Below are 18988 nucleotides of genomic sequence, written 5' to 3' on the forward strand. Positions count from 1 at the left end.
ACAAAAGCAACAGAATAGTGTAAAAAAGTGTATAATTTTTTACCGTTACGCTGTAATATAACGCATTGCTAATGACATTTTGGTCATATTTTACCCGTTACAATTCTCAGTAACACACATTACACCATTTTAACCCAAAGTGAAGTAGTGTTTTGTTTTTTTAAAGAATTCACCAACATCACGAGACATTCAGACAGCAGAGAAAGAATTGTGCGGGTAGAAATAGCACACTTATTTACTAGTGGTTAAGATGGCAGCAGAAACAGATTCCACTTTTTTATGTAATATATGCTGTGTTACATCTTGGAAGCAACTTGCCCAACACTGTCCGTCACTAAGTCCATAGAAAACATCTATTATGTAAAAGTGTTGCGTAGTGTTATTCCCTCTGGAGGGAACTATGGGATTTTAGCCTTTGCAGACCATTTACATTCACAAAAACCTATATAACACACTACAGGAAACGGACAACCCAAAAGCATAATAGGACTTCTTTAATTTAAAACTGCAATTAAAGTAAAGTATGGTTTCTGTTTTCTTTTTATTGATGTTGTAATCTAACAAAAGCCATCCATTGAAGAAAACAATTATTGGAGTAACATTAAACAGATCTTAAGTGTCAGATTAAAGGCATGTGTACGCCTCTTATGACAAATATGACAAAGATACAAAGATTCTTTGTTTGTCTGTTTGTTTGTTTGCCTAGTAGACTTCAAGCTCCAGGCTAGCATTCCTGAATGTCCCTATCCACTATCTGACACACCCACACACACAGGCACTAGCACACACACTGACATTATACTCAGCCAATTTACAGCACAGTGAATCTACAGATTGTGTTTGCAGCAACGTCCAATTGGCGCCTCTCCAAAGCACTACTGAGCATATTCCCTCTCTCTGTTTTCTTTATCATCCTATCAAGATATTTCCCCTGATGGCTAGCCTGTTGCAGGTGGGAGTGAGAGAAATTGTATGTCTGGATAATGAACTCACACCTTCCTCCCTTTTCTCTGCCAACCACTCGAGAAATGCTATATCTGTTTTCCCTTCACTTTGTGTGTGCGTCTTCAACAAGGTTCAGGCTGATACTTCATTTGAATTTTCTGAGGATCAAAAGCTGATAATTCCTTAATTGAATTTTTTTTTTGCAAAGACAATGCAAAAAGAAAGGACAGGTAAAGATAGAAAGAGAATAAAGAATGGATAGGTTGTTAAAATGGGCGGGCAGAAGAATCAATAGCAGTTAGGGGGGTGTGTGTGTTGTGTCAATCTAACAGCTTGTTCTTGTTCTAGAGGGACAAACACCCAGACTGGAGAACTGCTTGGTGGAGCCAGAGCCAGATTGACGTTCTACTTTATTGAGATTTAGTGGGTCTGCACGGATTTGAATGATCCTCAGCGCAGTCTGTCAGCTGTCACGATAATGAATGGAAGATGACAGGTTGAGTGCCAACCATTCTCACGTTGCCGATCACTGTTGGAGGCGGCCAAACTTTATGACAAGGGCAGCCAAGGGATCGTAATATGACAATATTGTTTGGACCGTGATCATGATTAGAAAGGGGAAAAAAATGATGGCTTTGATGTTACAATGCATCTGGATGCTCTGCGGAAAAACTTGGAATCAAACTTAAACCAGATACATTCTTATCAGGGTTGGACATATTGGGCTAAATGGGATTCATAACTAAGGACAGTTTTGGCTCATGGGAGGAAACAATTGTCTCAACCAGATGTCCAGTGGTTTTAACCCTGCAGTCAACATGCTGGAAGATACTTAACCCCAAATTGCTTCCAGTGGCATGCCTACGGTATTGAAGTATCTGAAGCTTTTGATAACATCATCAACTACATGATGTAATGGATTCACTAAATACTGGTTAAAGAAGACATTTCTTACCTAAATATTGGGCTTTCAATGTTGCTGTGTCAAAACCTTAAAAAATTCCAGGGCAGATTTTTGCTATGATTTGCATGGCAGTGAAAAGGCAAAGAGAGCAGAGGAATTGATTAAATGTACTGCATTGTCTTGATACCATTGGACATCAGTAAGAACCATCACTACCAGGTTTAAACGGCAAACTAATCCATAAGAAATGTTCTGCACTCATTATTTAGGAGTAGTGAACATGTAGGATAGTCATTTTGTTGAAGCATTCACCATGCAGTTTCATGAAGTTTCACAGTAGTGGGAGATAGTGGACACTGATACCCCTTTAAGAACAGATAGTGCTGGCAGTATTAAAACTACCATGAGAGTGTATGCCCTGTGTAGCTCACAGTATACATTAACACCAAAACTAAATGCCCACTGTTAGCAAAGTAATCATTAAAATACTTTCCATCTATATTACACGCATAAAGAATGGAGTGCTAATGTTGACATCTGTAGATGCAGCAACCTGTAGCACCCATGTTTCACTGCAGTTTCATTTATAATTTTTAAAGAGGGCAGCCATATTTTCTTCCTGGAGGATTCACCATTGTTTTGATTGTTGCTACTGATATCCAAATCCAATCCAACTGTCTATGGAAAGTACAACATTGTAATTTTGTTTTATCATGTGACACTAAACAAATATGAAGTAACAGATATTTTCATAATTGTGTGTATCTTGGTGGTCAAAAACAGTGGTCCCAACAAATGTCTTACTGTCGTCATGCCAAATATAAGCCGCCTTTCTGATGTAGTTCGATTACAGCCAAAAATTAGCTCTTTAATCCTGTTGTTAGCACTCGAACTTCAAAGATCATAACAGTTGTGTCAATAAGTGGATATTATCCTGCTGACGTGTCATATCACAAACAAGCATTTGCTAAATATCTTATCTTCTCCAAAATTCCAAAATCCATAGGAAAAATCAAATTGCTTTTTGTCAAGGGAGCCATTGCAATGCTAACTTCTAAGTTGGCCTACAAAAATATGTCAGTCTCAAGTGGTCGTTGTCTGAGCTTCAGCTTTTTGCTCTATTGCTGCGTCATATTTCAACAGTGAGGATGCCGTTTGGTTTTCTTTTGTGCTGCTCTTATTTGTGACATTTTTTTTCTTTTTCTGATAGACTCAATAACACACACTTAAACCCACAAGTGTTGAACCCTCTGAACATTGCTCTCCCTGCCAAACCTCCTTTAGTGTTCGACAGCAAAGTGGCACTGCAGTCATATTATTTTGCCCAATGGCATTTCAGCACAGAGAATGCTCTAAAAAGTCCAGTTCAATATCAAAAGTGTGACAATGTTGTTTGTCAGATGATATCACTTTCTTCAAAATGTCCATCGGCTAGCAGACTGAAATATGTCACTTCAACAGAGACGTGGTGAGCTCAAAAGCCGTCCAGTCATACTGACAGACTCAAGACTGCAATATGAATAAGCCAACAGTTATCAGGGATTCTTTGCATATTGGGTTTTATTTTCAATCCAACAAACATAGGCACAGAGACACGAGAGGAAGGGATGATTCAGTCTGCTGCTCACTGGGCCATTGTCGCTGCCAGTGGGGAATATTACTCCACAGTCAGGCTTAACAGCTGACCAGATCTATCTCTGTCTGTCGCTCTCTCTTTCCCTTGGCTTGTTTTGGCTTTGAGGATGTGTTTATGACGATGCGCTTCATATGACAGATTTTTTATTAGAGAAATACCAACTCAAATTATGAATGTGGCTACGGACAAATCCTCATAAAATAACACAATACGGTTCAAAACTGTTCAGCACAATACAACAAATTACAACACAGGATATAAAGGCACAGAACAAAGCTCTTTAATACAAATGTATTACGCAGATAAGATCTTCTAAAGATCCAAAAGAACTCAAATACAAAAAAAAAAAAAAATCATATTCATGAAGAGTTTGCTTCTTTATATAATAAATAAAATAAACACCTGTAAACCCCAATGAGATCCAAATTGAAATGGAAAACATCTATTTAATTTGTATGTAATTAATGATCTGTTTCAGGAAAAAAAATAGTGTGGGGAAGATAAACTCCCTCAGGAGAGAACTTTGGGATTTTTGCCTTAGCAGACCATTTACATGCACAACAAGTACACACAGGAAAGAGAAAACCCCAAAAGGCATAATAGGGCCTATTTTAAAAGTAAAAGACCTGGCTTCTAATCAGGAATGAGGAAATTGTCAATTATTTAAAAGTAGAACCAAATTGTTAATGTTGTAATTGTTTAATGTGGTCATATTTTTAACTGGTGTCGAGTAGATGCATCTTATTTTTAATAACTGATCATGGGCGCCGTACATAATGGCAGCCCACTGCTCCTAACACTAGGATGGGTCAAATGCAGAGACCACATTTCGTTGTCCTAGTACTTGTACTCTGTGCAATGACAATAAAGTTGAATCTTAATCTTAATCTTAATCTTAATGTGGTTTGTAGTTACCTCTAAGAAAACGTGACCTAATCTAAGTGTAAGAATATGAATGTAACCGGATTACTTTCTGTTGCTTTTGGATTTACTCAGTATCAATTGCAATGTAAATAAATCAATAATTAAAAGTATTATGCAAGACAACAAAACAATCTAACCTTAGAAAAAGAAACCAAGTCATTTAGGATCAGAAATATGTCCTATTCTCAGCGATTCTCTTTGTAGGAAAACCTGCCTGTCATTAAAGGTCTCCTATTATGCTGTATTCGAACAATATATTGTAGGGTCATATCTATACAAAACATGTCTGTGAAGTGTTTTGCTCAAAATACCAAACAGATCCCCCATTGCAGCATGCCTCATCCCCCTCTATTTCAGCCCTGTTCCTGAAGTGCTGATTCTGTGACTGTCGCTTTAAATTATAGCTGAGCAGAAGCTGGACACACCCCCTTTGCAGCGTCATGCAGCTCTGTCTGAAGAAAGTTTTTTACTGGTAGAGAACTAAACGCTGCTGTGATTAAACACCATATTATGTTCCAAACCACATCAAGCATTATTTCTGAAACAGTATGGAGCTCAAACGTTTCTCTCTCGCGGGGTTTACCACAAGGACAGTAGCTTTTTATATCCGCCTTCTTTACACATAGGCCTAGTCTCTGTAAACGAGAACCATATTACTTCCACAATAGTGGTTTCAGCTCGCCGACTGTGGGGTACGATAGGTTGGGACGTTGCCAGGAGATCAATCTAAAGCCAGCCCACGTTTGCTATATTGCCTCATAAGAACGGCTAATCTGGATCAGTTCGTTTGTACCCCCATTTTTAGAGATGTGGGTAAGGAGAAAAACAGAGAGGGTTGTATTTTCTGACACTTTGTGAGTCTACTTGCACACCGGGGAGACACCTATCGTCCGCAATATACAGTCGCGAGCTGAATCCCCTTGAGCACCTCTGTGTGTCTGTGTATTCAGCAGGATGTCTGCAGGAGGGACTTAGAGTTGTTGTTTATATAATACATATAATGTCTCTGTTCTAGTGGTAAACACTGAGAAGTGTTTCAGAAATAATGCTTGATGTGGTTTGGAACATAATATGGGGTTTAATCACGGCAGCAGTAAACTGAGTTTCTTTCACAGAGGAGAGAGAGCTGCATGACGCTGCAAAGGGGTGTATCCAGCTTCAGCTCAGCTCAAATTCAAAGCCAGTCGCAGAATCAGCACTTCAGGAACAGGGCTGAAATAGAGGGGGATGAGGCATGCAGCAATGGGTGATCTGTTTGGTATTTTGAGCAAAACACTTCACAGACATGTTTTGTATAGCTATGGCCCTATATTGTTCAAATATCGCATAATTTCTTTTTATGTTATATGTTCTTTTATATTTGCATTGTGGGACTGCCAGAAACAGTATTTCAATGTTCTGTATGTATAACACATGTGGAAACTTTGACAATAAAGTGGACTTTGACTTTGATAATAGGAGACCTTCAAACATATTCAGGCAGTAGCCTATACACAGTTTAACAAAGCAGAAATAAAATCTGAGCTGAACATGCTCCGTTTTAGTTTGATACACCCAGTTAAGCTCACACACTAATGTATGAACATATAGGTTCACCTACTGAATCAAAAACAGAACAAATCAACCAAAGAAAGAACAAATAAAGCAGATGCAGGCAGTAGGTGTAAAGATTCACACTTAAAGTATTAGCCTCCAGAAAAGAACAGCTTACAGAGAAGAGATAACATCTGATAACATTGTAACCCTAACCCCCAATCTTAAAAAATGTGTAAATATTCTGACTACGTATTTTTTCATGTAACGGTAAGGGGGATATAATTATCTTTTATTGTATCCCATTACAAGTAATCAATTACACCCCAATTCTGGTTATAGGTTTGATGAAGTGTATTAAAAGCAAGTCATATGGAATATTTATAAGTGGTACTTCCCCTGAAGACTTCTACATAATATAATTGCCCCCCTCCCATAATGTAATGTATGTATCAGGCATTGCATCAAAACAAATCACTAATTAAAAGCTTTAATATCTGACTTTAAATTGTTAACTTATAAATAAAATGTGGTTTAACTATTACTCAGCAAAACATATTATCAGGAATTATGAAACAAGGTGAAAATGTGTGCCTGTTGGCTAAGATAATGAGTAACTAGAGATGATATGGTCGCTCATTTTACAGAAAGTAAACATGCCTTAAACAAATGAAATGAAGGCACCTTTTATGTGCTTCAAGTAGGAAAATAGTTTAGCCAAGGCCACAAACTGCTTTATACAACATTAACTCATTAAAAAAGCAATTCCCTTTGTACCCATGTATCAACCCTTAAATGCACAATCACGTATACATAATTTGAAAAATTAATTGATTGCTATTTTTCTAAATTGCACCCATATTACACCTTTGTTACACCATTATTATGCCATTATTTACTACACCCTTATTACACCATTATTTTACCCATGTAACACCTATTTTACACTGTTATTATACCGTATTTGGATTGTTGTTACACCCATTTTAAACCCATGATACTCTATTATTACACATATTTAACACTGTTTTTAAACCAATATTGCAACTATGTAACACCAATACAGTTATATAAAGTTAACACCAATATTACACTGTAATTACAATGTTATTACACCCATTTTACCCATGGACACAGCCTGCCAAACCATTTAAGGGTTGAATGAAGGCCTGAAGTGTTTGATGGTATAAACAAAGTCAAGGTAGATGGCATTATCTAACACCTCTTGTTACATCCGGATGTTTAAATGTTATGCTAATCGCTGATGGAAATTCAGTCCCACACAGTCCCAAACTTCTTTAACAGAAATGTATGAACACAGTTTTGGTTTTAAAGTCTGAAAGTTTCAAACGCTGCTGATTTGAAACTTTCTCAAAACTGCACAGGTTGCAGTGTTTTAGTGAGTAGGAGTTCAAACAGCACACAAAAAAGAGAAAAAGAAGACTGCTGCTGGATGGGATAATGATCGTGCAGCATGCTTTGGAGATTTATTAGCAGGGATCCATGTGAGAAGAGGCTTCTCCATTTGAATTGTATGTAGGGGATAAGTATGTGAATATCTGTTATATTGAATTGGAAACTCTTTTTCATTTTGTCTGGGCACCCCTTGAGACAAAACGCTTCATAACAAAAAGCCAGTGTGCGATGAACAGATTTAAATAAGACACTTCTGCTGTGACATAAAGACAGCTCATGGAGTCCTTGCCTGGAGCTGTACAGCCTTTATTTTCTCTTCGCCCCCCCTGGAGGCGTTTTAAGATAATCGATTTTACATTATTTTAATCCGATGGACTGACGCGTTATTGGATTGTGAGTGATGGATCTGGAAGTACAGGACTCGGCATTGATCAGTGGGAGAAGGGAGGTCGGCGTTGCTTCCCCCAGGATCCCCCCTTACACACACACACACGCACACACACACACACACACACACACACACACACACACACACACACACACACACACACACGCACACAAGTGCAGGATATTGGCAATGCAAGTGAGCACTCGCAGCCCTCTTGCTGAGAAGTTTATTCCCGATAAGAGAATCTACTCCCGCTGCATCACTCTCTCAGATGCATTGCGTCTGGATGCTCTGGCCATGCATGCGTAAAGCAGCCGGTTCTGTGCGATGAACCACGTCCCACCCGTGCATTCTGAGTGGCACAGATTCACGTTAATAACAGGGCTGATCCATCTGTACAGCGAGTTGGTGCACGGCTGTGCGCAGTGTGCAGCAACTCGAATGCAAGACGGATTAAGTGTATCGGAAAGAACGCACGAGAAAAGAGTGCGAGGAAAGGAACGGCGGTAAGCGCGCACTCGAGCTGCTAAAAAGGATTTTTTTTTTCCCTGGGACGCGCAGAGACACACAGCGCTGCTCGTGAGACAGCAGACAGAGAGGAGCAGTAGAGGGAGAACCCACACACAGAGACAAAGTTCTCTGTCGACATGAAGTATGGTGTCAAACATATCCGCGTTCAAATTTAATGGAAGTTTTGGATCGTAGAGGCAAGGAGGATAATTATCCCCCACGGATCAAGTGCACCCATGGATTTTGGCTTGACACGAGCGCTTTAGTTCAGTGGATCCAGTGAGATATCCAGTCATGATTTGGGTCGCGTTTCTACCTTTTTTGGTTTCGTGCGCTCACGGGAACAGGACCGTGGACCAGGTGCCTTTCTTCCATGGCCATGTTTTTGAAAACTCATCTCCGGGACTGCGGGTCAATGGACTGAGTGTCCCGTTGAAGCGTCTCAACTCGCAGCGGTTGTGTGGTACCGGGGAATTTGCGCCGCACTTTAAACTACTGGGAGACGGGAGCGAAAATTTCAGGGTCTTTGCGCACAACAAACGGGGGCATATTTTACTCAAGACTTCTGCGGTTTTGGATCGGGAGGAGCGGGGTGATTACGCGCTTAGTCTCGGGTTATGCTGCGGGCAATGCTCGGGACTCTCCCGGGAAGTTGAAGGGGAGTCCCCGGTTGTCACTGAGGTTGCGTCCATCAAGGTGGACGTCCTGGACACCAACGACCACCAGCCCACTTTCACTGGGAATGATGTGAAGCTGAGCCTGGATGATGCCACTGCGCTTCGCACGGCTATCTACACGGTGACTGCGCGGGACCGTGACAGCGGTAAGAACGCAGAGCTCATCTACTTCGCCTTGCCCAAGAACGGGAGTTTCTACATAGTGCCCAAAACCGGAGACATTCTCCTGGTGGACTCCATCCTCGGTCTGGATGAACCGATTAAGTTTAAAGTGTTTGCTCGGGACCGCGGGTGGCCACCTCGCACGAGCAAGTGTATAGATGTGGAGATCAATCCGCGCCAGTGGCCCGTGTTGCCCTCTTTAAACACCCAGCAGGGTAGATCGCAAATGAAAGTGCCAGCGCGAAGGTCCAGGTCAGTGCTGGAGTCAGACAGCCCCGTTTTAATCAACGTGTCCGAGGACGCAGGGATCGGGTCAGTGGTGATGAACCTGAACCCGGTGAGGTTTCAGGCGGCATCATTTGAGCTGGTGGAGCCGGACGCGGAGAGCTCACCGGTGAGCGTGAGCCGGGACAGCGGGGATATAGTGATATCACGGAAACTGGACCGAGAGACGGAGCCTCTGGTGGAGATCAGCGTCAAAGTGCAGGATAAGAGAGGTGAGCGAACACACGTGTGTGTATGTGTGATAGAGAGAGAGAGAGAGAGAGAGAGAGAGAGAGAGAGAGAGAGAGAGAGAGAGAGAGAGAGAGAGAGAGAGAGAGAGAGAGAGAGAGAGAGAGAGAGAGAGAGAGAGAGAGAGAGAGAGAGAGAGAGAGAGAGAGAGAGAGAGAGAGAGAGAGAGAGAGAACCGCTGTGTTTGTGAGAGAAAAAGTGAGGTACGGTGTTGAGCAGAACAGCATACTGAGGTTCTGGTGTGCACTCCCTGGGAGGCACTTCACGCAATGAGCAGAAATGTTTCTGTTCATATATAATTTGATTGAATTTGTCACGTAGTAGATGTGCGTAAATTTGCAAAGATATGAAACGTATTGAAAAGAGCCTAATCTGGATTCACATCAATTGTGATTATAATGGGATGTAATACAAAATGCACTTTCCTTTCTAGAACTGGGCCTACAGTTCCAATGATCCCTTGAGTGAATTCCCTGGATACCATAGGACTCAATACATGTTAAGTCAACACTCTACACCTTTGTTATCTAAGTACTTTAATTGACAGATGTGTAAAATTGTGTTGCCCAAAAAAGCCCCATCTAACATGGAGATTTGCTAATAAGGTTCTCAAAAACAAGTGTTTAGAATGTAAAAAACGTGCTGAGACAACTTGAGAAACTATTTAGCAGGAGGAGTTTTGGATGTTTTAAGTTGATTGTATCCCATATTTAAATGTATGGTTAGAGTATGCTATAAGATTTGTTTTTATATTATTTAGAGCTGTTTGTGTAATCGTGTGTTGATACACAGCTTCACCGTTTTCTGGCTGGACGTATGACGTCACTCTCCACCTGTAGTGGGCGTGGCTGCTGAGTCTTTAAACGGACAGAGCGAAATGTTTGCTTCGGGTTAAACGCCACAGTTTTCCAAACATATTATTTGGCCCATTAGATTCCACAGTGGATGACCTTATGAGTTCACATCACATTTGAATGTTAAGATTATTTCCAACGGAGGTTTTGTGTTAATACGTAATATGTTAGTTATATAGTGAGTTATTTTTTGTAATTGTGTCGAAACCTTGTTTTTAAATAGCTGATTTATTAATAGTATGTCTACAAAATATTCTGAAAAATAACTTACTACAATAAATGTTGAATAACAAATGAAAAAAGCTCAGATATATATTTAAGTAATACAATGCTGGGAGACAACATTTCCTGATATAGTTCCTTATGTTTTTTCCAGAGGAGGGAGAAGTACTCAGGTCTTGTACTTGAGTAAAGTATAAGTACCAGAGTGTAGGAATATGCTGTTACAAGTAAAAGTCCTGCATTCAAAATGTTACTCAAGTAAAGTAGAAAGTACTCTCATCCAAATGTACTTAAAGTAGTGACAGTAAAAGTAGTCATTGTTTGATTGGTCCATTTCAGAATAATATCTCTGATATGTTTTATAATGATTGATCATTAAAGTGTTCTCAGAGCTGGTAAAGGTGCAGCTAGTTTGAATGGCTCTGTATACTGCAGGGTAGCTGCTGAATTTACTCCAGGTGAACTAAAGTCTGATTTAAGGGCTGATTATATTTCACATCATTAATCCTAATATGTAAAGTAACCAAGGGTATTGAATAAATGTAGTGAAGTAAAAGTGCACCATTTACCTCGGAATTGTAGTGGAGTAGAAGTAGAAAGAAAATGAAATACTTAAGTAAAGTAAGTCTCCTAAAATTGTACTTAAGTAGAATGCTTCAGTAAATGTTCTTAGTTACTTTACACCACTGAGTTTCTATCTTGCCTGAAAGTGTATATGTTGAAGACCATTGAAAAATCTTCAAACCCCTATAGTCGCACCACTTTTCAACACAAAGTGTCTCGCCTAGCGCTAACCATAGCTACATCAGTTCCCAGCATCAGTATTCAGACGACCTCACACTAACCAGCTCGGGTCCTGCAGTCCATGAGAGCTCAGGCTAAGCAGTGTCGGAGTGCCTGCTGTTTACAATAGAGGTTAAACTGAGTAACATTCATCAGCGTTGATGATGATTCATGTGCTTGGATAAATTATGGCCGTGTTGTTGTGTCTGCTGCCTTGACGCTGCCAGCAGCAACAGATGCTGGGATGTCAGGGTGGAAGCGGGGCGCCGAACGGCCAAAGCACCAACAGGTTAATTATCACCTGCGGAAAAAGCAGGAGCAGAGACAGAGAGTCAACACGCAGCCTGATTCAAACGAATACATGTATGAAACATAAGGCTGATAAGCTTTAAAACAAGAGACTAGAGCATAATGTATATATTAGACACTATTCTTTATTTCTACATTGTTTATTTATTAAACAGGGAAAATACATATTAATTAACATCAGCACTTGAGTCCATTATGTAAATGTGGCAAATTTAGCGACAAAGTCTGAATTTCATATGCAGTCCCTGGCAGGTTGGTGGCAATAAATTAAGACATACAAGAACACATATAGGCACAGACAGAAACACAATTACAGAACGTAACACAATTCAAAGCACATCAGAAGCACATATGAGCACAAATAAATGATAATATGCATTTTTTTGCATATTTTGTTTAAGGCTACCCTTTAAAATGGCACAGGTCTGCCACTTAAATTCTTGATATTCTGGACAATTTTTGATTCTTGAGATGTTCTTTGCATAAGTTTTATTGATTGTAAACATTTATTTTAGTAAATATATATTTCAAATTGTATTTACAACTTTATTATTCCCTTGTGTTAATTCATGCACCAATATACTCAGGATCTTTGTTCTGTGAAAGGACAGACAAACATAATTTGTTGTCATTTTTCATGGAAAAATGAACAATTAGTTGATTATTAAATTGCTTTACAATGCATGCCTTTCCACAGTAACGCCAGTGGCTATAGTTTTAGGGTGTTTAACTTGCCTGGTAGAACAGTTCCGCTGCTCGTTGCTTGAAGACAGGTAACCTGTACTTGACCCTAATTGTAACCCAGGGGGGGTGGGGGTTTGACTAGTTGTATTTCTGGTATGAGTAATTTGAACTTTTGTGATGTAGGAAGGAAGCTGAGCCTGCTCTTGCCACACAAAGTATACACTTCCAGGGACAATGTTTGCTTTTTGTCCCGATCATTTCCTTGTCGGACTTATTAATACTGATGGAAAAATCTAAAGAGTAATACCTTTGATATGAGCCTTTACTTTCGCAGTATTACCACATCTTCTGAGTTCCTTCAAAGAGCATCACATCTATCTTTCAGCTGCTGTTTGTTTTTAAAGAGGCTATTAGTTGCATTCAAATTCACCCAAGAGGCCTTCTTCTGAGGCAGGTCTCCAAACTTTTTAAATTTCAAGCAACCAGCCGATGAGGTGCATTTAGTGGATGATGTTTTTCCCCGCAAGCCAAACTAGTTTTATCTTTTCTGGCAAACTATGTCATTATATTTTTCTTCCAAATTAACAGGAATCACACACACGGGAGACAGCTGGGATAATAACATTCTGGTGCAGAATGAATTGTCGGTATTTGGTGGACGAAAAACCATGTTATTGTCAATTTCTTAAAAATATGCAAATGCTATGCATGAGAGGCAGTGACAGACGTTTCATCTTTATTTTCATAAAAAGAAAGTCCCCTGTATAGGAGGTGCGTGTTGATGTGTAATCCAGCCACATCCGACCACAAACAATAAGCTTGGGTTGGGTATTCACTCACAAGGACCACACCACAACAAAATGGTGGTCAAAGACTTATTTAACAAGATATATTGAATGTCAGCGGAGAGGTGAAGAAGGATGAGGGACATTCTGGAGAACAAACTAAAGTCATGGAGGATGGGGAATTTCATTGTGGGGGGTTCTGTCGCAGGTGTGTTCCTGCCTGATCTGAGTACAAGCCCCCCCAGACGGTACCTAGAATGAGACAAAGGTATGTGCAAGATTAAAAGAAAAGAGATAAGGGGAGAACAAATGAATGATTGAAGGGTTGTAGGAAGGGAAGGCTGAAAGGAGTGAAGGATAACGGATGGAGCACTAAAAAACTGAAAAGTTGTATTATGTCAACAGATTCCACATCATTTTAATAGGTTAGTTGAAGTTTAAATTATAAAATATTAGGTTCAACTTAATATTATTGCTTTCAACTAGCCTGATACAGTTATGTGGAATCTTGACATAATACATTTAATTAAGGTCCATGTTTCATCAGTGAGGGAGGGATGAAAGGATGTAGGGAAGGACAAATGGTTGAATTGATAAAGGGTTGTAGGAAGGTTTGAAGTGGTGTAGGGAGGTACACTGAAAAAAATGAAACATTGACTTTAATTAACAGATTTCACATAACTGTATTAGGTTAGTTGAAAGCTATAATATCAAGTTTAAATAAAACAAATTAGGTTCTGCTTAATATTATTGCTTTCAACTAACCTCATACTGTTATTTGAAATTTGTTAAAATAATATATTCAAAATTAAAGTCAATGTTTATATTTTTTCGTTGTAGGGATGAATGGTTGAAGGGAAATATGAAGGGATGTAGGGATGGTTAAAGGGATAGAGGGAGTTGTGTAGGGAGGGAGGGGTGAATGAATGGATATGGATAAGGAAGGGGTAGGAAGGGGAATGGATGAATAGAACAGAAAAGGTGAGGATGCGTCTTTAAGGCTTGGACCTGCTCCTAAATCAACTAATTAACTTAAGTTAAGTGTACAATTAGTTCTAATGTATTTGAATGGTGGAACGTGACATATTGTTGCTTATGTGGCCAAATCCCTGCAGTGCTATGGATGATTGAATCAGGTTACATCTGTGAGTTGGGATGTGTTTTGCTCTAAAAGGATCCATGCTGATACAAAGTTTAAAGAGATGATCAGCATAAATGTTTCCTGACTGGAAGGGTTTTAAAAAATTTAATTCCCAACCTTTTATGTGTTTGAGAGGCAGTGGATTGAACTACATTGCCTGACCTTACTGTTTTCCGTGCCATGATAAAAGGCGGGACATTGGCATTTCCGGGCTTATCTGAGGGTGTCTGCGGGGGGGGGGGGGGCGAGCTCAGCCGGGTGTCTATGGTTTGAGGAAACGCAGCCTCCGTCGGGATTTCGGTGGCTCTGTTGAAGTTGCTTTTAATCCGTTTGGAGTGGAGAGTCCTGCCGAAGCCTCGAACTCCAAACATCTGCTCGCATTATCCCCATAATCCCATCTCATTCTCTCCGTCTCATTTTCCCCCCCTCTTGCTCTCTTACTTTTCCCTTCTTATTTCCCCTCTCCCTCCAGGGATTTAGTTTGAGTGGAGGCACAGTTTAACACAGCGATGGAGACAGGATTCTTCGAGGTACAGAAGTGTGTATTGTGTCTCGTAGTGTTGCATATAAGGTTCTGAGATCACGTGTTCTTGTCTTTAAATGTGGTCCAATTCACAAGTAGTTGGGAAGGTTACTTTACAGCCGTTACCTACAGAATGGGCTTCAGAGTATATTGTTAGTGTTTGCTAGAATCTGTTCTTGAGAAAGGTTCTATTGACAGTCTACACTGATTCATGACTTGTTTTTGAACCGCAGGTTGTTAGAATCTTTGTTCCTTTAACGATGCGTCTCATTGTCCTCTGAAATTGATCCACTGATCCGAATTAACAGGTAAACAATCTGTCAATCCACATTAAAGACTGCAAGGCTATGTGCACACACTGAAACTGAAACACAAACAGAAAGTCTAAAGAACCAGGAGTATTTCATTCCAAAATAAATACAAACAACTCTTCAAATGATTGTTGTGGATATGCAATATATTCCTGGAAGATATTACCCTTGCTTACTCTTACTTATAAAGTGTAAGGGTGTCATTTATTTGTTTTAAAAGATCCTAATATAATTACGAATGTAACAAAATGATAGATAGATAGAAATGCTAGATAGGGATGGTATCGTTAGGATTTCATCAAAACTAATACTGATACCAATACTGCTTATCAATACTCGATACTGCCCTCCAAAATTTGCTGCAAAAATCAAATATACATTTTTTTTTTTGATTTAAAGAAAAGATAAGAAATCACTGAATAACCAGCTTTCGAACACGTTAATCACACGAGCTCAGCAGAACGTAGTGTAACACATCAACTGATGCAGACCTGGGACTGACCAATCAGGGTTTTAATTACCACATGTCACCAAACAATGTTCTTGGGTGTTTTTGTTGTTTTCTGTTCTAATGCATGAAAGCATCCCAGAAACGAAAACATTGGTGAATGTCAGGAACTTTTTCAAAACAGTGTAATTGGGTTTAAAGATGGATTTTTTTTCTCAAGGACTTTCTGTGAATTACGCCTATTGTTGGGACATCAATCCCACTACTTACCTCCCAATTGAGGGTAAGACATCAACGACCCTCAAAGTAAATCATTACATTTTTGAGCAAAGAGTTGAGTTCTTGAGTTGTTTCTTGAGTGTAAGGGTAAGGGTTGGAATAAGATATTAGATTAGGTTATGTTTCAGATACGGCTAAATCTCCTAAGAAGGAATACTTCCCTACAGTTAGTGAGAGAAAATAGCCTGCCTCTGTGCATTATTACATGTCGCCCAGGTTGTTTTTTTCATCAGGGTTGATTTAAATGCACAGTCCCTCTTAATTTCAACCAAGAAATTACTCCCTGCTTGTTTATTTCCCTGACAAACGTATGTGTATCCGAACACATTTAGCCTTTGATATCCCTGTCCTTTCATTTTCAAAAGTCATTTAATAATGTGCCAACACCCAAAAGAGCACCAAGTCAATTCTAAATTAATTTCCCACAAAGGTTATTCCTCCCATCTAAAGCAGCCAATCTGACAATGTTCCTTGACTGCAGTGACTCCTTTCGGTATAAGGAATAATGAAAATAGGAATTTGGTTAATTAGTTACGTGATTCTTATCGTTAGTCCATCTTAAACGCTTTGCCCTTTGAAATTGCCACACACAATATTTTCCACTACTTTTTATCGGATTATTTGAATCTATGTTGCCACCTTCTATAGTTTTCATATTTTCTAGCCAGCTAACACTGCATTCAACAGACAAGAGTCCATTGAATTGATTTTTTGATAATTATAATTGTTCTCTGTTGCAAATACATTCTTCTGGTAGCTTCCTCTGGCAGCCTCTTTGGCAGGAGACACACATCATGTTAAAGAATAGAATATTAAAAGAGTTTATACCAAACCAATTAACGATTGAATTCTCCCCTTCACAGTTGAGAGGAACAGAGCGACAGGTGGACTCCCGCCACATGAGAGTCCAATATTCTCTTGTCATTTTTGGTCTGCCAAACCCTGAAAATCCTAGTACACTGGTTTGAGCTGTGTAACAAACCTCACATTTTAAGTGCAGACTGCAATATGAAAAACACGTTTAAATATCTTCACCAATTGTGATCTTGTGGTTTTGCCACTGTTGCAGATTTTCACGGTTTGTTCAACAACATACAAAACATCAGTAAATACTCTACCTGTTAATGTCCGAAGCTTCTGTGTCATAAAAACAAAAGTTGCAAAAAAGTTTCTTAATAAACTACTAAACCTCATCATGCCGAAACACCTCAGCTTTGCAGTGCTGATGCCATGCGACCGTGATGTAGTTTGTTTATAGCATTGCGTTCGGTTCTTATTTCCTGCCGATTACATTTACGCATCAAAAATCACTAAGTGGTGTCAATGTGCGGAGAATATCCGGCTGAACAAAAGCGTGTTAAGTATCATACATATGTGTTGCGACAGGGCAAATTTTCTGCAATATACTGAAATACAATACGGAAATGCTCTAGTCGTGGCTTCCCTTGAGATGCTGACTTCTGGGTCGGCCTACAAATAGTTCGTCATCACTGCACAACAATATATATTGTTTGGTCTATATATAATTTATTTTTTTCGTCATTCATTTGCAATTAAGCAACAGTGAAATATGTGGAAATTGTGTTATTGGGCTGTAGAAATACAATCAAAATAAGCTGGTGGGATGATTCTCAGTGGGGTGAGCGCTATAAGCAAAGCATTCACATCACAGGGACCCATTTGTTTTAGTGTTAAAGGACACCTATCATGTTCATATATATCCTAAAATAATTCAGAAACCATACAGATTCAGATCATCTTCCTATTTAGGGTCATTAGAATATATTACTACCATTGCAGTCTTTTTTACAAGCCAATCAGATAAGACTTGGCTTTTTAAGGGGCGGGGCCTTAATGAGACACTGCTTAAATTGAGCGCTTCGGAAGGATTATAAACACAGGTATATTCAGACATTATGAGAAAACATTTGTGGGTTTTAATCATTTAAATCCTGTAAACACATTCTCGTAGAAGCCCAGAATAAATGTATGAATACCATGATGTCTCCTTTAATATCAATAGTGCTGTTTTGTTTGAGAACTAAAGGAAATGTGTACCACTTGGCTTGAATTAAACTAATTCCATTTGTTTCCAAATTGACTTTTTTTTTTAATCATGTTTGTACGTTGTCTTTGTTCCAAATTGCTGCAGTTTTTAATCACAGCCATATGTCACTTCTTAGCTTCAGCCAGAGAAGTGCTATACAACATTTAGAAATCCTTTGCAAGTTGTGTAAAGTGTGTTTTTGAAATCTAGTCTGAGCTGGCAGACTGCCACTATCAGTGAATTGAAAGGTTCAATTACTTTTCCTTCCTTTTGTCTTCTCTAATTATTTCCTGTTACTGTCATGCCAAGTCCGAAGATGTGTCTTTAATTTTAAAAGTGGAAAAGAATCCTTGGTTCCATTTAAGAGCTGTCATCTTTGTGTAATTAAATGCTGCCTGTGGACTCCCTGGTGCAAAACAGACGAGCATCATACCTACAGTATATAGTGTGTGATCTTTATAGGAAAGTAGAGTCATTTATACATATACAGTGGGGCAAAAAAGTATTTAGTCAGCCACCAATTGTGCAAGTTCTCCCATTTAAAAAGATGAGACAGGCCTGTGATTTTTATCATAGGTATACCTCAACTATGAGAGACAGAATGAGAAAAAAAAATCCAGGAAATCACATTGTAGGATTTTTAATGAATTCATTGGTAAATTCCTCGGTAAAATAAGTATTTGGTCACCTACAAACAAGCAAGATTTCTGGCTCTCACAGACCTGTAACTTCTTCTTTAAGAGGCTCCTCTGTCCTCCACTCGTTACCTGTATTAATGGCACCTTTTTGAACTCGTTATCAGTATAAAAGACACCTGTCCACAACCTCAAACAGTCATACTCCAAACTCCACTATGGCCAAGACCAAAGAGCTGTCAAAGGAGACCAGAGACAAAATTGTAGACCTGCACCAGGCTGGGAAAACTGAATCTGCAATAGGTAAGCAGCTTGGTGTGAAGAAATCAACTGTGGGAGCAATTATTAGAAAATGGAAG

General features: G+C 39.3%; 1 protein-coding gene across 1 annotated transcript in view; it reads left to right on the plus strand.

Moving 5' to 3' along the window:
* Positions 1-8550: 8550 nt before the first annotated feature.
* si:ch211-186j3.6 (neural-cadherin) overlaps positions 8551-18988 on the plus strand; it is a 357101-nt gene continuing 346663 nt past the window's right edge. Inside the window, 1 exon segment of the mRNA XM_063881691.1 lies at positions 8551-9592. Coding sequence (XP_063737761.1) covers positions 8551-9592 — 1042 coding nt within the window.

The sequence above is a fragment of the Eleginops maclovinus genome, chromosome 4 (genome assembly GCF_036324505.1).
Source record: "Eleginops maclovinus isolate JMC-PN-2008 ecotype Puerto Natales chromosome 4, JC_Emac_rtc_rv5, whole genome shotgun sequence".
Classification (NCBI taxonomy): Eukaryota; Metazoa; Chordata; class Actinopteri; order Perciformes; family Eleginopidae; genus Eleginops; species Eleginops maclovinus.